Source organism: Zonotrichia leucophrys, chromosome 1 (assembly GCF_028769735.1).
Source record: "Zonotrichia leucophrys gambelii isolate GWCS_2022_RI chromosome 1, RI_Zleu_2.0, whole genome shotgun sequence".
In the NCBI taxonomy this organism is placed as follows: Eukaryota; Metazoa; Chordata; class Aves; order Passeriformes; family Passerellidae; genus Zonotrichia; species Zonotrichia leucophrys.
The window spans coordinates 57,866,792-57,889,890 of record NC_088169.1 but is presented as its reverse complement, the minus strand read 5'-3'; the positions used below and the strand labels follow the sequence as shown (position 1 = coordinate 57,889,890).

Sequence of the window (23,099 nt, the reverse complement as noted above, 5' to 3'; positions counted from 1 at the left end):
TTTTGCAAATTGTCTCTCCATCTTGTAGGCTTCCTTCATGTATGATGGGGGTGTGCAGAAAATCTCTACCATAAACCATAGCAAAGTCTTGTCAATCCCATATGAAAGAGCTCTTTGTATTTGCATTGAAAATGCTGCTACATGGTTTTTATTTTCTCTTTCTCACTTTTCTTCCCTCCCCACCCCCCAATTAATCTAATAAACTTCACTTAATTGCAGTCTGGATGGATTAATTCCAAGAATCTAAATTTTCTAGGCATATATAAGGGTACTGTAAGTTTCAACACAGTCCATGGCAGGTAGTTCTAAGCAGATTTCCAGGGCAATTTTGGGATATGCTGGATGCAGGATGTCTTTCAGATTCTTCCCACATACCTCTGCTTCCAGTCTTCCTCTTCTGCTTTGATTCCTTTGCTGGGGGCAGGCGAGGACGATGTGGAACAGCAAGAGTTTTCTGCAACTTCGATAATTTAAAAGTGCAACTATCAAGATAGGCCTTTCAAGTATACTGAATAACTCCTTCATGAAAATAATATTTTTTCACAAAGTAATATTTTGCATTACAAAAGAATTTTTCTGTTTTGTATGCACATATTTATGGCTAACTTGATTGGGCACATTACAAAAGCTATCCATGTAACCTTTCATTATTAAAGCAGTTTCTAGCATTAGATAGGTGTTAAAAAATATCAAATGGTTTTTTCTACCTTTTGAAAAAGGGACATTTGAAATTAGACTTTGGTTTTGGTTGGGTATTTTTTTTTCTGGTTTTGGTCTTTTGTTCTTTGTGGTTTCTTTTTAAGTTGAAAATGATAGCTAAATTTCTACCTTGGAGACAAACTAGTCATCATTCAGAGAAGCAAAGGAAAATTAAATAATTTCATAATGTATAACTTTCCTAAATGTAATTTTGCCTCTCAAAAAGATACTTATGCTTCAGATTTCTTTAAAACTCTTATTTAGTTAAGAAACATCCTTTTATTCATCTTTGTCAAACTTACTTTACCAGGTATACCATTATTCAATGGCAGAATTTCTCTTTTACTTTAAAACAACAGTTTAGAAGCTGCAGATTTTTGACCTCTTAAAGAATAAATGTTTCATAGATAAAGTAGGAATTTACATGTATCTTCTGGGCTAATTTTTAACAATGCAGCATGTCTTGTGAGAAAAATGAAAGCAAATAGTATTTTTCCTTCAGCAGCAGCCATCAGATTATGTGGTGTCTCAGTTACAAAGGGTAGTATCTCATCTATATTGTATATAATACATTAAATATGGAGTGCAAATAAATGTAAAAAATTCATGCAGCAGACAGGCTGAAAAATGTTAAAATCAACATTTTTGCACAAGCATCCAGAATAAATGGAAAATATTCAATAGTTTTCTGCCATACCAAGAATATAGAACTAAAGCAGTGACAGTATGAATAAAAACCCCAAGTTGTCCAGTCCTCAGTTTTCAAACAGGAGCAGTTACACATTATTAAGCCCATAGGGAAAACTTTTTTCCTTACCAGGCTTGCTAGGATTCATCTCATATAAACTCAATCAACACTGAAGGAATAATTCCAATTAAAGTGTTTATGTGAACCTGAATATAGAATCTTCTAATTACAATAGGTTGTACATTCAATTACATTCACTGTGTTTTATTTACATGTGCCACATAAAATGAAATCCATTCTAATTCTGCGTAGTATTGTCTTCTGTAATTTGCATCTTCTTGTTTTCCTTTGTGTGAACTGAACATTTCCTAGAATTGTAGTACTTTTTCCAAAGTTAGTCTCAACAGGTTTAAACATTATTTAATTCCAGATAAATTAGAATCCTTTATTGATCCTGATAAGAATATCCTTTGGAAATTAAGGAGAAAACAGCAACTTTTATCTGTTCCTCTGTATGGAGGAACCCTTATATTTTAGTGGAAGTTTTGAATATCTGACAGTATAAGATTTTGCCATCTTGTTTAAGCTAGATATCAAGTTCTAATTACTGAAATTAAGTGTTTGTAAAATGAGGAATAATTATCATGGGCCATGGCTACTTTTTGAGATAAGTTTATGTCAAATAAAAAAGCAAAGTAAATTTATCTTGGAAAAATAATACATATACATAAATATGTACTGAAAGACTACAAACCTTTATACAGAATATCATTAAAAGGTCTGGAAGTCTTTCTTGTTGTGGCAGGCTACTGATCTCAGTCAAATTCCTTCAACATTATCTGGACAAACTCTGCTTTCCTGCTAAATGTGCTACATATCCAATAAAAGCCTTATAAACACGTGCATTTTTTAGACTTATTTTCAGGTGCTTCCATATGTTATGAGACCATATTCCAGATCAGGATAGAAATGTATACAAATTAGATGAGAAGCCAAAGGAAAAGAAGAGGAAGAAGGAAACATCTGCAGTACATCAATGGGAAAAAAATGTTTAAGCTGCCTGTTATTAACTGCTCAACCTGTTTTATGCTGGATTTCTGCATAATTATGTTACAGAGGAGGGGAGAAAACAGATGTTGAATAAAGATTGAAAGTAAGAAAATGAGACTGTTCGAAAAAAATAGTTGTGGTTGCTCACAGCTAGACATTTTTTGGCAAGACTTTTAGACAGCAATCTATTTCTCAAATTCATTGCCCATTTCTGCAAGATTAATGTAAAACAAAATGTTTCTTTTTAAGTCTGATCAGTTGAACAATTATACAGCTCCAATAATCCCCAAGTCAGTCTTTCAAGAAAGCAGCTGAATGTTTCCTCAAGCAGTTTCATAAATTAGATTAAATGAATATCATATCAGGTCAGAAACCCGATAAGCTCTTTTCATGGGAAGTTGTTGATAGCTTATGTAATTAGCTGCATTTTTCATCCTCTGCAAGTATCCAGATAATCCATACAAGACATATTTTTCACAATCTTTACAGAATAAATGCCATCAAACTATACTTGAATGTTTTCTATGTTTCTCACACTTGTGTCATGTCTTAAAGCCAACAGAACTATAATTTTTTAATAATGTCTCAATTTTTTTTTCTCCACTTAGTTGATATTTTCTGGTACTGTGTCCAACTGCATTAAGAAATTTCTGGATAGAGCTATCTAAAAAAAAGGGACTGAAACCACATGTAGGTCCTACACTAAATCATTTGCATCACTGCTACACTCTATGATCGATTTTACCCTGATTATTGCCTGTGAGAGTCAGAGTTAACTGTGAGAGTGAGAATTATTCCTGAATACACTTTGCAGTGACCATTGACTGAAAGAATCTTGTGCTTTATTGCAACTGCTACCACAGTTTATCAGACATGCCTATTCACAGGATTAAGATTAAATCTGAGAGCATTTTGGAAGACGGATTCACATGTGAAATGAATCCTTTCTCCAAAGTTTAATTTTCTTCTTGTTAACTGAAAATATTTTATTTTTCAAGCATTCCCGACTTTGCTTTCCTTTGCTATCCTCACCCTACATACCATCACAAGTAGACTTCAGTCTGTTGATCTGCTTCTTTCAGGTGAGCAAGTACTTCATCTGTTAGCCATCTTCTCTTATGATCCAAAATTTACATGTGAGATTATAAAGATGTGTAGGGTTTGTTTTTGGAAAAGTTGATGCTTAAAAAATCACATACCAGAGCATGATAGATAGCTATTGTTTGAAGAGCTTACAAATAATTTGGTGAAGAAACTGCATATTCGTATTAATTTTGCATTTAGGAGATTTGGACATAAAAAACCTGTTCAAAATGATTTCATTGTCTTCATTTTGGCCCTGATAGAGGTCTAAAGGAAAGCATGCTATTTGAAAGTAAAAATGTATAAAAAAGACCATGTGAACCTATATTACTTTGGGTGTGCCGTGTGCATGTGCTTTCTCTAAATACATTCTTATTACAGATTGCAAGTGAACAGCAGTAGTTTGATGTTATATTAGGTTTAAAATCCCAGCTCCACCATTAGCCCCAATCTCTTCAGGAATGCATGGTTCACGGTACTGGTAGGGTGATGGATCTCTCTGTAGAACCAGAACAAATCTTTCTTATGATTCATTTTTTGCCACAGATAAGCCATAAGACAAAGACAGCAGATTGATGGAGGTTTAGTTTTTCTGCTCTTGTTTTAAATAGTAGATGTAGAACAGGTTCTTCTATTTTATAGCCTGAAGCTGAACTGTCAACATAAAAGATGTACGGACTTAATACCTGAGAGCAGGGCAGAAGAATGACTTCCCAGTTTTTTTAACAGATTAAACCCTGAACAATAGAGCTCATTACTACCTAGTCTAAATGTATTGAAAAGGCAGTTTTTGCTAAAGCATGAAATATTTTGTCTTATTATTACCTACTTTACTGAAAGACACAAATTTCAGCTGACAATGAGAAAGTCTTTAATTTGCAACCTGCCTGTTCATGCTGAGAGAAATTCTATACCTGACCAAAACCATAAAGCTTGAAACAGTATTACTGCTTTTTGTTTATGTGAGTGAATGTGGCTGGCTCTCATTTGTTGTCATGTAGCTGCAGTTGGTATACAATTATGAATTTATTTAGTCTTTACTTCGTGAGGGAAATCCCCAGAATTTATTGAAATATTCAAACTAAAATAACTAAAGGTGGTAGCCATTCAGGTTTTTGTTCAGATTTGGAGAATAATTCTATGGTTTATTTTTAGTTTTGGATATTTTTTCCTCAATGAAAAAATAAAATTGTGGTGATTTCAGAAAACCATATGCCAGCTCTCTAAATAGCATTGATGGAACATTACAGATTTTGCAGAAGGAACAGAATAAGAGAAACATGGGCAGAAAAAACAGAAGATCAAGATGAGAAACAAAAGACTGATGAATAAAATATAAATAATATTATTTATTAATAAAATATTTATTTTACATATTTGGCAATAGCTTATATTTCATTAAAGCAAACATACTTTTCAGAAGGTATTTCTCCTGTTCATCACCACAGATATCCAAATTTATTCCTAAAAGGAGATCCTCTAGACGTGCATAGGATAAAAAATCCTGCTATTTTTATTTCAGCCCACTTCCTTTTGACTAAAACTCTGGATGTGTGGAACAACTTCAGTTAGACTTTAGCCAGAGCCCACTTTTGGATATCCATTAAAATTTGCTACTTAATTTTTTCTTCCCACCAAGAAGAATTACTTCTTTACTAGAGATTATGGAAGTGATTAGAGCCATGTAATTTTGCTATATATTTATGACAGAACCAATGTTGGTAAAACAGTCTTGAAGTTAAAATGTGCTGAAATGCAATCTTGTGTAGATCTTATTAGACAAATAACATTTTATTTTCTAGTTTTTTTAATATCGGTTGGGGAAAGAAATCCAAAACAATGAAACAAAGCCATACCTAACACATCTGAATTTAACCAGCACAATTTAGAGAAACCAAAAGTTTAGCTAAAAATGTTTTATGAGGCAGGCTATATGTTTTTTATTATCACAGGTTCCTTTTTGATTTTATTTTGGTTTTAATAGGATGTTGCCTTTAGACAAAGCAGGTATATACCCCACATTCCTTTTATTTCATGCTTGTCATCACATATTATGTACATACTTGTAAATTATTGCTTGTGCTTTGAATTCTTTATATTGACCAATTACAAATTCTCCATTTTATAAGATTTTTTTTCTACTCATGTAGAAAATGGCATGCGTAAGCTTGCTAGATTTAAAGATTGTTGGCCTGAACATTTTTATTAATAAATTTTTCTTCCTTGGGTGAACTGATTTTGGATGGCACTTAATTAAAAGTGTTTTCAAAAAGTGATATTTATTGTTGGCTGGAGGTCTATAATATAGTTCACTCTGGAGGATGGAATTGCTTCTTAGCAAAAGTATTTCTTCAGGTTGTGGTTTTTTCTTCCCACTAATACTTATGTTTTGCTCTGATAGAAATATGTTAGCCTCTTGGGGTTAAGTTTTGCCCTGTTATCTCTTGAAACGTCTTTCTTGTCCTTTGCTCCAAGTGTAAGTACAGAAGCTAATCTGTAATCTTCTCATTTTTTAAAGTAGCACTAGGAGACCTTTTTTTTCTTATGGAAGGGATAGGAATTTTTAAGTGAATTAAATTAGTTCCTTCTTGACTTGTGTAGGATGGTATGGTTTTCATTAATCATGTGTGAGTGTGTTGTTACGTGATGTAACACAGATGGGCACAACAAGCTGGGGCATGTCTTCCAAGAAATTTCAAGACAGCTTTCTTGAAAACTGCTATGAAAAAAATAGCACATTTTTGTAGCAGGAGTGATTAATCAAAATAGGATTTTGCCTAACACAGAAACAAAAAGAAACCAATTGGAAGCCACTTCTGCAGCTCTGCTCATAATCACTGACAAAATTCTTTGCTAAGTGCCTTGTTACAGAAGACTGTATTTAGGGTAAGGAACCAAGTATTTCTGCCAAAAGATAGTAACCTATATCCATATTTAGATATTTGAGTGCCAGATTGATCCATATTCATACACCTAATTAGGGATTTATATCAACTGTAAATATCTACAATGGCCTACACATGATGTTGATTCTCCTTAGCAGGACTCCCTGTGCTCTCTCACTCATGGACACCTTCCTTGGAGGCATGCAAGGATCAGAATCTGGCGCTATGTAACTCTGACATTCCTTGTCAAGGTGTAAATGCGTGTACCTATAACCAGCACAGAACAGTTCTGAACATTGAGTGGAATGGCTGAGTTAGTTCAGAGTCAACCTGGATATTTTGGTGAATTGTTTCAAGATAATCTAATAATTAGTGGGTTTCTTCAGGATAATCGGGATAATCTGCTTCTCCATGAGCAGTCATTTAAACATATTTTACATTTGTTTGCTTAGCCATATTTGAAAAACTTGACTAATTAACATTTTATGGTACCATTAATGATCTCCTAAGTCTGTTCGAGATTTTCAAGGAAAAAAAGAAATCCTATGTAGGGAAAGCAGTCTTTCAACAGTTATGGAAAGAATAACCTGATTTTTTTTTTAGATATTTTTTTCAGGGGTTTTTAGTAATAAATCCATGAAATTGCATTCTGTGTCTGCACATTTCCCTGATTACCCATAAGTTCTGAACCAGTATCTATCCAAGACACAGGACTCAAAAGTAAGTTTCCATAAATTTTGTGGATATAGACAGCTGTAATGGACTATTTCAGTGTTCAATATCAGTGGAAAACTGATGTCACAGATTATTAGATGCTGAAGCCTCTTGACTGAAGAGAGTCATTAACAAAGCCACAGTTATTTAGAAAGCTTCAAGCAGACTGTGTCTTCCAAGACATGTTAGTCAATACAAAAATTTTCAGAAGAGAAGCTTTAATTAGTTCCACAGCTCATGGCACTATGTGATACTGTAACCACATTATCTTTGTAGGCAGTGCAACAGAAGCCAGTCCAGGGAACAGAACCAAGCACAGGGACCCTAACAGCCCCTTGGAGCAGCTCAAGGAAGACACAAGAGTCACAAATATTTGTATTTCAGTGGAAAAAACAGCATAGAATCAGGGAATCATAGAATACCTTGTGCTGGAAGGGACCTTGAAGATAAGATCCATCTTCTTTCAACCCCCCTGCCAGGGACAGAGAAACTTTGCACTAGACAAGGTTGCTCAAAGCCCCATCCAACCTTGCAAAAAATATTCAAAATTTTGAAAAAGTTAAATTTCTCTTTGGTTACAGATGGAAAGTTAAAACATGCGGGCCACTAAGATTTGTGAAGTTGGTCAGAACATGCTGCTAATAATGCAAATGTTTTGGGTTCAATCCATGTGCAGACCATTCACTTAAAATTTGGACTCAAACATCCTGGTCAGTCCCTTTCAACCCAGAATATTCTGTGAAGTCTGTAATTGTCAGTGAAATGACTCTCCAAAAATCAGAGACAAGCACACTTACTTCTAAGGCTCTTGGAACTCTGGAAAGGCATTTGATTTGCATACATTGAAAGAATAAACATGAATTTAATTCAGGGGGCTGTTGTACCTCTCTTTCCCTTCTCACAAAACCAGAATATTTCTAGGATAAAAATTAGGGATATTCTCCTGATCTGCTCCCAGGTCCACTTTACTAAATGATGGATTCTGCACTTCTCTAGGAGGTCTCCATAAGAGGGTGATAAATAAAAGGGTTTCCATAAAACGGAGATAAATAAAATGGGAGATAAATAAAAAAATAAATAAAGGTCCCCATAAAAGGGACAATGCAAACAGCACAGCATGTGTTAGGGGTTCTTTGCTTTGTGCATAAGAGATAAGGTGTTGGTTCTTTGTATAATTACTAATTACTTGCAATTATCACCAGTTGTATTCATGGGACAGGATGCACTTTTATCATTGAATAAGATTACAGTATATGTTCTTTCTGGTTCCTTATAGCATCTTATTAAGTTATCCTCTATTTGTGATTCTTTACCTGCTTTTTCTCGAATACCTTTTAAGCTGCTTGGTAAGAGAAAGCATTTTAAAAATGTCCTTGAACTCTGAAATGAATTTAGTATGTATAGAGAATTGTATTCACGCTTCTTAGAATCATCTCTTTTCACCTCTTCATGCATTGTTTTCCTCCAGGTTGTTGTAACTGCACTTGATTGAACCATAGGAGGCTAACAGGTGCAAAATTAGTTTTATATCTTTTGTTCTGCCATGCAAGCATTGAAAGCTTTACTTATAGGTTCAATTTTAATGTGGCTTTTTTCTACTTTTATAGGTATTTTTATAATTGTTAGTAGGGTAATTAAGTACTTGTCATACATTTCTTGAGAAACATGTGACAAGTTAGGTATTGTAGAAAAAGCTTTGACTTTATGATATAAATACAACAACATCCTTGTGAACATTACTGTTTATGTATATGAAAGTGATCACTTGCAAAATGTCAGTGGGATACAATAAGTGGCCTTTGGTCCTTAACTTTTTCAGACTCACACACTCCCAAGCACTAGTCTCTTTTGCCAGGATCTGTTTCAGAATTCCACACCAAAATGTACATGGAAGTGACATAATTAAAAAATAAAAATAAATTTTCACAGAAAAAATAATTGTCTAGGGCAATAACAGCTTTTCCATCACTATTATATGCCCAAGTTAATGAAGATGATGAATTCATCTTTGATTTTAGTCATGTGTGGTCTCACTGAAAATGAGGAATATTGTATATTCTTTTTGAAGGCCTTTAAAAACTGAAAGATTCAAATTTATGCCATAAACAGCTGAGCAACAAATTTGACAGACCTTACCTTAGTGACCACCTAGCACACCTGAGGACATTGATAGGGGAAAAAGAATACATTTTAAAATAATTTTGTCTTTTTTCCTATTCCAAACACTTGACTTTTCCCAAAATTTTGGTGGGTAGAGAGAGGCTTTAGACTGGAAAAAGAAATCTAAAATTCAGGTGTGTTTTAGCACCCAGGGTGTTTCTACATTTTAAGATAATCACATGGCATGAGTTAAGGATTTTATCTATATTACAAATCTGTTCTCAGAAGGCTTTACATTTCCCATTGCAGCCTTTGATAATTCAATTAGTCTCTCAAAAAGTTGGGAGCAGCTGATAAATTCACTTTAATGTTAAATAAAGTACCCCAGCAGGTTTCTCTTAATATCCTTGCTTCTCAGGGAGCTTAACTCCAGACCTCCCAAATGCAACTTTCTGCAAGAAATATGAGGGCCTTTGGAGCAGATTAAAAGAACTGTCTCTACCAACATAGCTTCTCACCATTAATAAAGTTGCTTCAGATCATGGCAGAAATCTCACTCACTCAAATGGCTGTCCATCCAGTTTAATTTATTTTAATTGGCAGCCTTTGGTCCCTCCATGGAACAGATTCCTTGAATATGATGATATTATCCCACAAACAGAGAATGGCATTACACAAGCTGAATTTAACCCTTCCCTTTAAACGTTGTCTTTTGGGATTCCCAAATCCTATTGGCAGACACTGATTGCTGAACAATGAGTAGGAGGGATTAGCTAGATCTGCATTGACTATGTCTTTGGAGACTGCTGACAAAAAAGCCAGTTCTGTTTGTCTACTTCTAGTAAATGAATAAAGAATATGTTACATGCAAAAGATGATGAACAACAGGATTTAGTGTCGTCAATAGATGCATGTCCCTGCAGATATCAGATAGCAAAGCAGAGGGAAAAATCCTAACAAAAAAATGCTCCTTTACTGCTCACTAAGAGTTGGCCTTAAAAGGCAGGCTGTCATTGACCTTCTGTACTGGATTACAGTTTTGCTAGGAGGAAGCCTTGAATTTTAGATGCATTCATCCATGTCATCAAAGATGCATGTTGTCATCGTAGTTGGAGCAGGCTAACTGGGACACTGAAAGCTTATAGAAAATGCTGCATTTTCTTCTCCAAAGTCAGAAAATAAAAAGTGACTGAAATATACATATCCCTCTTTGTGTGAAAAGATTTATCCTGTATTTTTACCCCTCTTTGATTACCTCTTTGAAATCTAATAGGCAATTACATTCCAGAACAACATTTGCTGATTGTTTTATAAAACAGATTTTCACAGTAAGCAAAATAAATATATTACTTTAGATATGATTTTTTAAAATAAAGATTTCAAACAAATTAATTTCTAATGAATTAGTCATAGGAAACTTTAAGGAAGATGCTTAACATAAACATTTAAATTTATTATATTATTTCTTCTCTTTTGTTTTTTGTCTTGAAAATCAGACATACATAAGATCTTCTTTTTATTCAGTGTTTAGAGTAACAAAGAATTGCCCTTTATTTTCCCATTCTAGTTCCACATTTTCTTAATATAATTATTTACTTTTTAATAGTCCTTAGCTACCAAAAAACCCATGCTCTAAACATGAAAATATCTACCCTGACAGATTCTATCTTAGTGTATCTTGTGAATATTAGCCTTACTTCTCTGTTGAGTAGACTCCGAAAAACCTCTTGAAGTGCAGGTGCAATGAACTGCAAATGACCTCATTGAAGACAATTTGTAACATGAAGCTGGAATTGAATTTATTTGTATATCATGAAGACCAATAAACTGAAGTACCTAAGTCTAACTGTGGTAAAACTTCACAAGATCATGTGATAATGCAGATATACTTACGGGATTCCATCATTGGTTTCCCTCTTGATTATGTTTAAAGAAAAAAATAACTGCTAAGTAAGTGTATTAGTTTTTCAGAGGACTGTGACTGGTATTTTATGAACAAAGGTGTTGACAGCTGTTTATCATCATAGTCTGGCTCTCTGAGAAATACCAACTTAACATCATTGAATGAAAAAGTACATGCCAAATGTTAACTGAGAATTTATCTAAAGAAGGAATACTTGGGCTGATTTTGAGAGCAACAGATTTAATGAATGAAAGCCTCAGTCCCACTCAGCCTTTAAAATAAAAATTTTGAGATGAGATTTCTGAGAATGGAATCAGCGACTTATGGGAATTCCAAATATGCTGCTCTATATCAATAGATTTACAAGTTGTCCAGTACTCTGTTGTGTTTAGGATTCAGCTAGGTCTGTGAGCAAGCAGAGCCTGGGCTGTAAAAATGAAGGTGTGGCTGGATAGATTTGGCTCTGCTCCCAGATTCCTTCAGGAGACAGGACGCTGTTCTGGTTAAATTGGCAACATTAAGCTGGCTTGCTCTGTAGACAGAGTTGATCATCTCATCTGGATTTCTCTTGCTAAATTTCTGGAATTAAGATAAAATGCCACTTCACACCATGTCAAAATATCCTTTGTAATTTTGGAAGAATCTATACATCAACAAAGTCACTCCCTGCTATGCTCCTGATATGAACTTGGAGTCAGGGCTGCAACTGCAAGAGGGGTCTGAATTAGCTACAATTTTCCTCAATGAAAAACATCAGATCCCAATGTGTTCCTTCAGGCATTCAAAGTTCAGCAATTTGTCACAAGTCTTAATTCTGTAAAAAAAAAAGCCGTAGCTTGTTATAGGCATGCTATCATAGTACAAGGGAAGAAGGAAATTTGCTTTTTCCTGAAAATAGCTCAGTGGAAAAATACCATGAAACTTGATCTGACAAATATTCTGTGGATTTCCCAGGATTTATGTGTGCATGGAATCACTTAGCTATTAGCTTGCAAAGGGTCCATTTTCTTACCAATGGTAGGACAATGTCCATTAGGAGCACAGTGTGGAAAAGGGGACTCATGTTGCTGAGTTACACATCTCAATCCCACCTACATTACTTTAGGAAATATTGGGCTCTTAGACCCAAAGCAGACAATTTTCTGAGTGCTTATAGGAAAAGGCAGACCAGCTGATATATATCCCTAACATAGACAAAGACAACTTCAGGACATCAACTCTGTGCATGTAAAGATAGATAGACTTGTCTATGAAGTGTTCTAGGTCTGGATCTTTTCAGTGGCATTCTAAATGGCTCTCTGAAACCATTCCCATCCATTATCTCCAGAGATGACATAAGAATTTTAGCCTAATTTGTGTTGTCAAAAATTAGATTATGACTTTCTCTGTTGAATGAAATTATTCTGTTTATAGCTGCTGCTATGTCACTGATGAAACTAATATACAGCATCACAATCTACATCCTGTGAGCTTTTATTCAGTTCCTTGACTGACAAGAAGTCTCCTTTACCCAGGAGTTTAAAAGGAAGCACTCTCTAGTTTGCTTGTTGCATGGTAGTAAAACTTTTAACAGGACAGGTGAAAAACTTGTGGCCTGTCTTCCTATTTCCTAGGGTTTAATGCACATGCTAGGAAGAAGTCAAGCTCTTCAGAAGATCTCAGCTGTATGAATAGCTTTTTTCTGAGTTCTAAATAGACTTGGGCAGGTACAGTTGCATTAGGAAAGTCTGTGCTTTACAGTCTTGCTCAAAGAAATAAATCCTAGTAGAAGAAGCACCTTGAGGATATTTCATCTTTGCTGTCATGACTAATTTCAGATGTCAAACCAGCAACTCTTTTTTTGTTTTATTCCCTCCTCTCATTCTACTGGAAGAACTAATTTCTGTATGTTTTCTCAATTAAAAACATTTTTTACTTTGCTGGGGGATTTTGAGATGAACATAGACACAAAGGTTAAAGTAACTTCAAAAGGCCTTCAATTTAGTATTAGTTCTATGCAGCTACCCCCATCTTTCAGAATGTTACTGTTCTGCATGGTCTGTCTAACCAAAGAACAAGATTTTCCATGCTCTTTGATCTCTTAAAAATATATTGAAATCTGAAATCAAGTGCTTTGCCTGAGTCTTGACTCTGCTGGCAACAGTGATCTGAATAATGTAGTACCACATAGAGTACCCCAATAACACCTAAAAAAAATGGCATATCTTTAGAATCATTCAGCTATGTATAGCAAATTATTAAAAGCTCTGAAGTCTGATGCGGATAAAAGAGGGGTCATAAACAACCAAGACAGGAAAAAAAATAAAGGAAGAATAAATAGAAAAAAAAAGAGTTCCAGTTAAAAATACACTATTTGATTAAAAAACGGTTCAAAGTGCAAATGTCATGCTAAGACAAAAACATAATCTCTACCCAAAGTTACACAGAAGGCACAGCTAAAATATTTTTATTATAGCCATAGTACAGAGTTCATTGGAAATCTTGCCAATAATGCAAAAACAATGCCACAAAAAAAAATTCATATCAACACTTTCATTTATTTCTTTCACATTACCCATCTAGGTTAGAGGGTTTCTACACAGCAATAGTGGGGACAATTAAGTCTGTTTAACACAGAGACAGATGCCAGATGTATGCATGTACCAGTTACAGGGGAAGCATATGCATAGTATCAGTTCTACAAATAGTCAGGCTCCCTAGGCACTCGACAGTTTTGAAGCTAAGGGAGGGAATGTTTTTATGTTATAACATTTTCCCTTGGTGGTAGCAAATTAGCTGCCTTGTATCCATCTTCAGCTGGAACTGCAGAGTCACTTGAGAGCTTACAAATAAGTTTAGAGCTCTGCTAGACTGTTTCTTAGGTTCCTGAGAAGTGGTATACATACTGCACCTTAGCACAGGCACCTGTGTAACAGGTGGAAACAAAACAGCAACAAAAAAGTTTGATTCTCTTTCCCACAAGAAAAATTTTTCTCACCTTAATTCCTTACAGAATTTGTTCAAGGTCAGGCTGAGCCTTACTTTCAGATATGGTGCTTTATTTTTGTCTCCTTGGGAATTAAAGAAATTCTTCTTCTTAAAGAAAAACAAAACAAAGGTACAATTTTATTAGGAAACCCAGAGGCTGTTTTTGAAGAATCATGCAGTAGATATTGGGGCTCAGATTTCTCTGCTTCCATTATCTGTGATAATTAGAATTCAAGCTAATAACAACTGTACAGGCCTCTTGCCTTTTTTCTCCATGAAAACAATAAGCCTGGGAGGAGGGGGACCCATTAAAATAATGTTGTAAAACATGCATTAAACCCTAAATGAAGTAAATATTATAGTGATGAGTACCAGTAAATTAAAAGATTGTTTTAAATACCCTGAGAAAATTAACGATGATTCATACCTAGAGTAGGTTTTACTGCATTTTATAGCAGGTTTTCCCCATTTCTAGGGATGTAGTATCTTCATCATCTCTACAGAGTAAAGATTTTCTTAAGAAATGTCAATAGATTGATGTTAACTGGCTTATTCTGAATCCTCCATAGCTTTAAATTTAGCAGCTGCATCTTTTACTTGCTTTACCAGAACAGTGTTTAACTTATCTAATGCCTCACTGCTGATTTCCTTTGTAGGGTGTTCAGATAAGTAAGCTGAGGGCACAGCTAACAGAAATTACCCTGACTGCATCTTACTTGGTGGTGATATCTGTAATTAGCTTTTAATCTATCTCCAAGACTAGAATACACTTTTTGTAAGAACATGGCTCAGGTTAGCGGTTGCTAGACACCAGAAAAATAGCTTCCAATAGTTACCAGGCTTAAAAAGTGAAGATATTAGTGAAAACAAGGAACACATCATGACAACATCTTTGGAAATAATTCCCCAAATTGACAATTTTTCTTGAATCTGTCTTTTGTCGCATCAAAGTAGTCTGACATCAGTTCAGAAATTGAAGCTATAACAAATGAAAAGATGACAAGTAAAAAGGTGAGTCTCAGTTGAGCAGCTGAACTGCTGCACATAAAAGTAACTAGTAGAAGAGATTCTTCTGTATTAGTGGTCTTAATATCTATAATCTCCTCAATCCTTGAAATATAAGAAGGTGATCTGTAACTTAAGAGTTCTTGATGAAGGATCTGGGAAAAGGAAGATATGTATATTCTTTAGATATCTTCAGTAAGTGTCTTTCATAAATTAATCCCCTGTTCATGGAGAATCTTAAAATGTGCCACTGAATCTGTTTACATGTATAATTCTCTTTGCCAAACTGGTTATATTTAGAGAGTCAGATTTGAAAAAGACATCCTTAATTATCCTTTCTGATTGATCTAATTGGAGCACTATCCAGGCAGAAAGTTAAGTAGGATAGCATTATGAAACTTAAATTGTTAAGAGAATTTGGGTTCTTCATAAAGTGACACAAGGGTAATCCCATTCTGCAAATCTCTTTGGAAAGTGGTAACTACACACCAGAAATCTTCTAAATAATAGTCTAAGGACCCTCTAATCATATAATGAATACGTTACTTAGCATGGGGAGGACTCTCCACAAAACTCTTAAAAGTGTCTTTCTTTTGTAAGAAGATATTTCTGCATCTCTGTGTCCAAGTGAGAGCTCCTTAAGATGTCTAGACAACCTAAAGATTTTTTTCTGAGAGCAGCAACATGAAAATTGTTCTTCCTTCTATTCTGTCAGGTGCCTTGTAAACCTTCCGTGAAGTCCAAAGTATATGACCTGCTTACGACATCAACCCTTGAAGCAGAGTATGATACCCAGTAGGGTTTTCCATCTGTCACTATAAAACCCACATGGTCTCATTATGGCTGTTAAAAGAGGTTCTGAATGTAAATCCAGGCATACTGGCAGGAATGGGGAGGAAAAATATTCTCTTTCACCAAAGTGGCCATTCAGATTTTGAACGGTTCAGCATCCATGCAGCCTTTGTAACTGTTTTTATGAGACTTTGCAAAGGAAAACAGGTACCATTTGAAGAGTGTTACTACATCGATTTTGTTTCGGACAAAACCAGGCTCCTACACGGGGGCTGACAGACTTCCCTTAAACAGAGTCTACCTACAGTCAGGATGTAAACAGAGCCATCAAAAGAACATTGAGGTTTCTTCAGAAATCTGTCATGTCTCTCTCCTCAGTGGCACCCTTCTCAGTCAATATCTATAAACAAGTTGTCATATCCAAATTTGAGGCAAGCTTGCAAAGCTAAAGGCTTGGTACCTTCTAATTAAAGATTTGTATGCTGAGATAATTGGCAACTCTTAAGGAAAGTTCAGTGGTGTAACATATAGCTCATCGCTGGTGGCTTGATGGTCTGACAGATGGAGATAGCTCCTTGAAATTATGGAGCTTTTATATTGGTATTTTTAGGAAATGTCAACAGCATGATTATATTTTCATTAATGTTGTCTTTTCTTCCCATTCATTGCTTTTGTTTGTCATAATCACTTGTTACCTTTTGTCTCTAACTACACAATCTGTTAATATTTGTATAGGCAGGCTCACAATGGTCCTGGTTAATGACTGGATTTATAAGCATTGCCGCACTACAATATGCAGCATTTACTAAGTGCTGCAAATTTGATATGGAAATCATTGATACTATAATTATGACTAGCTCACAATAAAGTTAGTAAAAAGAATGTGAGTATCATGCAAATTGTGCAAATGATTACACAAATTCAATTAAGTTTCAGATTTAAGAATCATTGCCTTTGTAGATGCTAGTGCTGAAACAATGCCACTGTAATATCTTTTGCACTGCCTTGATCAAGAGTGAAAATGTGCGATGTTAAAAATGTGCTTTCTGAAGGATCCACGAGGCTGTCCTCTTCTGTTAATTACGGCAGTTTAGTTTTCCTTCTTTCTCAGGAAACAGCTTGGGGCTCAACAACAAAGATTTAGAGTTTAAAACTCTCAATGTGTCATATCGCTAAAGTTTCCCAGTAGCTTCTCAGCTGAGTGCAGGGCTGGCACATCCAGCCTTTGTGCATTTTCTACCTGCAGCCCTGAGCCAGGAAGACTTTCTTATGTGGGATGGGAAAGAGATCAAAATGACTGTTTCATGAGTGTTGTGTGGCCTTTTCACTGCAAATTAGAGTCAGGGCCAGCCAATTTATAGGCAAACAGCAGAAATCAAGACTGGGTGTCCATTTTCTTCTTTCTCCTCTATTAGGAAGAAATGAGGCATACTTTTTACTAGTTAGATGTTTTCAGTTTACTGCCAAATATAGAATTGTGTGTTTGTACCGCTGAGAAAATTAGTGAAAAGTTTCAAGGGCCATGAGCAGTGTCTGGGTCACAGGTAAAAGATGTTTTTCTGCTGCAGAAGTTTTGATATTGTTGTGAATTTTGGAAGCAGAGCCTATCCCTGTCTGTGACTCACAGGTCTGATTTGCCTCCAGAACAGCAAGGCAGAGGCCAAAGACCCATTGTTGGGATCTGTGGACCAGCCCGCTGTGAGGATGGAAAATTTTCAGGTAACACAAATATTTTCTTTCTCTTACATTGTTTTTAATAAAAATATGTGATTGTCATTAAATGGTAATCATTTAATTAAAGCATACTTCTGTAAGAAATGTTTTAAATTTTCCATAGTGTTCCCTGTAATCCTGAAATATTCCTCCAATATTTATTGTCTGGGACAAATGTGAACTAGAATTAAATCCATAGGTCATCATGCTTTTGTTTCTTTTGAAGTGTTTTATGTCATAACAATATAAAACATCTATTGTCTTTATCCTGTATCTAGAAAACAAGCAAACAAAGCCTACTAAACAAAAACCCAACACCACCTATGGGAAAACGTGTAAGGATTATAAACCTCAGAAACTTGTATTTATAATGTCAGGAGAAAAACATAGATCCAAGAGGTTTACAAATGTGGCAGTCCACTCTTGTTCTACTGCCAGTTACTTTGCTAATCTGAGCTACATAATTGCTTTGCCTGAAAGGAGCCTTTAAGCAGACAAGCCAATATAAATACTCAGATAGGAGACAGCTCTGTTTAATAACAGCAAGAGAAGTATAGAAGTATTTGTTTATCTCTGCTCATTTATGTCAAAATCAATTGTAATTAAACAGAAATCCAACCACAGAGGTAGTGCTTTGGCTGATTGTTCTCAATAGAAATGTCATATAGACCCGGTGCTTAGGACATGCCAAAGCACACATTATTTGTCTCCTGTAATAAATATCCACTTATAGCCTTTCCAGTTCTCTAATAAAGGCTATTGCCTGTCTCGATTAAAAAAAAAAAAAAAAAAAAAAAAAAAAAAAAAAAAAAAAAATAAAAAAACAAAAAATAAGCCACCATTTAATGTAAGTTCTGAAAGGTTTTCTGGTCATATTTTAGGAATTACTGAAGTTCTGAAAAGCGGAGTTAATTACATCCTCTGTTAGATATTATGTGGCATTTATTGTCCATCTGCTTACACATATGTACAGAAAATACAGATCTTTCATATCTATTTAAGGTATTGAAAATATGAAGCATAGCATTATTTTATTAGTCTAAAACATGTACTGGTGTTGGTGGAGGTTTTTTAAATAAAATCATGAAATGGTTTGAGTTGTAAAGGATCTTAAAGACCATCTAGTTCCAACTGCCCTGTCATGGGCAGGGACACCATCCACTAAACCAGGTTGCTCAAAACCCCGTCCAGCCTGGCCTTGGACACTTCCAGGAACGGGACAACCTGTTCCAGTACCTTGCCACCCTCAAAGTAAAGAATACTGTGTTTGTGGTTAGACCAGTGAAATACAAGCTGCACATTTTACACTTTGTTTCTGAGTAAATTCTAAATGGAAATACTTCCAATAATGAACAAAAATTCACAACATCAAGGCTGGTCTCCTACACAAGTCAGTGTACGTGTATTGATTCATAGACAAATCTTTGTCATGCGAAAAAAAGGGTCATCAAAGATGTGCTTTACCATTCACTGTAGCACAATGAAGAATAGAGCATTTAAAGAGTGGAGGTATTGTGAAACTGCATGCTTTCAAAAAGAAGGCAGCATATATTTTGAAATGGGTCCTCTGGTTTATTTTTTATTTGGACCTGTTACTTGATAGTCATTTCAGTCAATGGGATCAACCTATGAAACACCCCTGACAATTAAGGCTTATTTTTAGCTTATACATTCTTAGAAAGGAATTTACAAAAATAGTCAGTTAGAAGAAGGTGTTTATGCAATAGCAAAGAACCAGACATTCCCCACTGAAAGAGAAAAAAGGATGTCTGAAAGATAGGCTTTTTAGGACAATTAAAAATAACAAAAGCGACTGGTATTTTAAAATATTTAGTCATGTACTTAGCTAGCCATATTCTTATTTAGTCTTTAGTAGATGAACAAATTGCAATAAAAAACTACATTTTTTAGTATTTTGTGAGTGAGAAGATCTTAGGAAAGAATGCACTTGAATGACAATCAGTTCAAATCTTATAAATTATAATGATTTTACTCTATCTGCCTTGTTTAACTCCAAATAAAATTTGATAAAATAATTTACAGGTTTTGTGAGGAATAGGATGGCATAGATCTAGCTGTAGGTCTAAGTCTATGCCTTTTTATATATTGAGACCTGTTTATAGGGGTAATCAGACTTTAAATATACATAGATTCATTTATTTACATAAATATATAAATAAAAGCATATATGTATATGTGTCTATACATATATTTATACTCTGATTTCCCATATATGGGAATCTTTATGTTTAATATTAAATTGTATGTAGTACTTCAATATAGACTATAGTGTTCTTTATCCTATAAGTATAGTACATAAAATATTTCTTGGAATTTTTTGGATGCTGATGTTTACTTTAAATTTGCTTTTTTGCTTTCTATGTATGTATAATTCAAATAATTAGCGACCAGTTAAATTGCAAAAAACATTGTATTTATTGTCTTGATTTTTCCATTGAGTTACTGCTTAAAAAAATAATAATTCCTGAGCTTCCTCTTTTTTATCGTTATGCAAATTTCATATAATTAGTGAGTCAAAATAAGATATCTGTTTTAGCCATTGAAAAGAGACAGCTATCTAAAGCATTAATTAATTAACTTCATACTGCAATATATTTAGGGTGAAATCTGTACCCGCAATTAATTTTGTTCAATATATTTAAAGAAAGTGTAGGAAATTGTAGATACCACAATAAAAGAACATTTTTCTCTTAGATTGCTATAGAAGGCAGATATTAAATATAACTCATCTCCTAATAGAATAAAATATATAAGATACTGCTGTGCCAAAATACATACCTTGCATTGCATTTTATATGTTGCCAACATAACTTTCATCCTACATCATCTCTGAATTTCCATCTCGAATACATTTCCTATCTAGGCGACTGTTGTTTACAGATATCTTGTTTCCTTTTCTTTCTACAGCTGATAATTTAGCAGTTCTATTTTAGTGTATGTTCTCCCCTAAGTGCATAAAGCACTTCTGACTGTTTACCCTTAAAGCTCCAGAGAGTTAGGAAAACCTCTAGACTGCTTCTGTTTATTGTACACACATGCACTGTTAAGGGTTTATTTTCAACGGGAGGGAGACAAACACAGACATAAAGACTGATGGTGCATATCACTCTACCAGCACATCTTGCTGAACAGCACAGCATATAACCTATTTTACATATATATATTTATATATTTACCTTTAAATTGATTCTATTTTCTCATATCTACTAATTTGGCCCTTGGTGGTGATAGTTCACTTCGTGTTTGTAGTTTCTGCTACTAGTACAAAAATCCCTGTTTGATTTTCTTTGCTGTGTGGTAGCTGCAGCAGTCAAAATTACAGGCTAATGGTGAGACAAGCAGCCTATAATGTATGATAATCAATACTCAAAATCCATTCCCTATGATGTGACATTAAAGAATGAAATGCAAAAGCAGAAATTTTCAGGGCTAGAGGAACAAAGCTCATGCAATGCAGGTGGGTTTCAAATCAAGGTCATTCAGTGTATTTTTTGCTGATTTTTTGGCTTCATATTTAATTCAGTCACTGCTACCATGTCCAGGGAGCAGACATGGAAAGTCATTCAGTACAGTAAGTAGAAATGCAAGTATAAAAATTGCTATAAAAAATACAGGAAATGAGAAGAGGAAAGAAAATAGAGCATGCAATATATACACAACAGATATATGCTATATGACATATATCTCTTTTACTTAGAGATTGCCACCAAAGTTTGTATTTCTGTTGGCAGTAATAATCTAAACACTGTGAAAGACCCCTCCTCATACCAATGTATGTGTATGCATGTGTGTGAGAGCTAAAAATATAAATCTTCAAACATAACTTGGTTGTAATAAATTATTCTAATGAGTGTTGAAAATCTCAAAGCATAGCTTTTGGCACCGAACAGAATACCTACTGAATAAGTTGCAGTACTTATTTCCAGTTACTGAGAACTTCTCTGAACTTTACCTTTCATCTGAGCTTGTTTGTTTCAATCTTAGTTCAGGGAATATTTATTTTTTAAAACAAATACAGTTCAGTTGAGTTTAGAAAACGAGTCAGTGTGAAAATAGAATTTTCTAGTTCTATATTTAATATAGATATATATATGCATATATATGTGTGTTGTCAATGTACAGAGCAGAGGATTACATATATATATATATATATATATATATATGAATATTTATTTAATTTGTTTTAAGATAATATGATATAGACCTACTACCTGAAAGACACAAAGAATTTCCCTGCTACAGATGGCTTTTTTGTGGTATAATGAAATAGACTGTAATGTTTGGGTTATTTTTTGTGAGAAAGGAAGGAGCAAAGAGGGATCTTACTCTGATAGAGTAATTGAAAAGAGAGAAGCAGAGAAAAGTACTGGTCCATTGATTGTGCAATTCTGAGCATTTGATGGTAGCTAACATGCAGCAGGGTTTTATTTTGTCTTTTGTTATAAAACAACAAAATTGTTTACAAATATCCATACAAAGGATAGTTAAGTTTAAAACATAAAAGTTAGCTGGAAAGCTGATTAGTTGTTTAGGTAAACTTTTAAAAGTGCCAGAAAGCTTTTACTCAGAATTGTCATGAATTCTATATGAGAGAAAAAATAACTTTAGCTACTGTTAGGGAAAATCCTGAAGAAAGCACCTATTTCTCCTATTTCTGTAACTCCACTTTAAAAGTTAGAGGCTGAACTTGCCACAAGTCTACTCTGAAGGATCAGAAAGATGAAAGTGTTTTTAAAAATACATTGATTTGGTTTGTTTTGTGGAGTTTTATGTGTCTGAGTGATTTTTTTATGGAGCAGGAGGAGGTAGCTTGGTTGTTTGGGGATTATTTTTTTTTTTTTTTTAGAGAGATAGAGAGTGTGAGTAGCAGTTTCCCTTGGCTGTTTTAAAGCAGCAGCTGTTTGATGCTGTAGAACTCCAGAAAACTAGATACAGGGAACTTTAGTGGAGGTGAACTAATGGGTGGAATGAGGTGTATAGCTATGTCCTTCATTTGTGGCTCCCATTTCATTAAGCAACTGCCACACATATGTTGTCTCTGTGGTTATGCATACCAATGTCATCTCATTCAAGTGCAGTCAAATCAAATGCAACAAACTTAAATTTCTTCCTCAAAATCTTTTCAGTTCTGCCACTTTGTTACAGTCCTAAGGTTGGAGTTATTTTACTCCTGCTCTTATAATTTTAGTTTTTATAGGCTACTAAAACCAGCATGTGGTTTAGTTTTCTTTGGAGATCATAGAATTATTGAATGGTTTGTTGTCGCAGACATCTTTTCATTAAAAATCCTTTCTTAGGATTTTTCTTCCTGAGAAGCTGAGAGGCTTCAGGAACCAAATGTAAACAATGGTTATCTGCTGCTGTGGAATGCAACAGGTGCACCTGTGATTGGCCCATCTTAGATGTTTACAATTAATAGCCAACCACAGCTTAGATGTTTACAATTAATAGCCAACTGCAGCTTATAATGCCCAGAGAC

General features: G+C 34.6%; 1 protein-coding gene across 6 annotated transcripts in view; it reads left to right on the top strand.

Annotated features, from left to right (window-relative positions):
* Positions 1 to 23,099, top strand: part of PCDH17 (protocadherin 17) — a 90,251-nt gene that overhangs the window by 59,695 nt on the left and 7,457 nt on the right. For 5 of the 6 annotated variants that reach the window (XM_064713776.1, XM_064713799.1, XM_064713765.1 and 2 more), the window contains exon 5: positions 17,531 to 17,605. In XM_064713776.1, coding sequence (XP_064569846.1) covers positions 17,531 to 17,605 — 75 coding nt within the window. Of the gene's footprint in view, positions 1 to 17,513; positions 17,606 to 23,099 lie in introns of all 6 variants that reach the window. The other variant, XM_064713810.1, reaches the window with a different exon arrangement.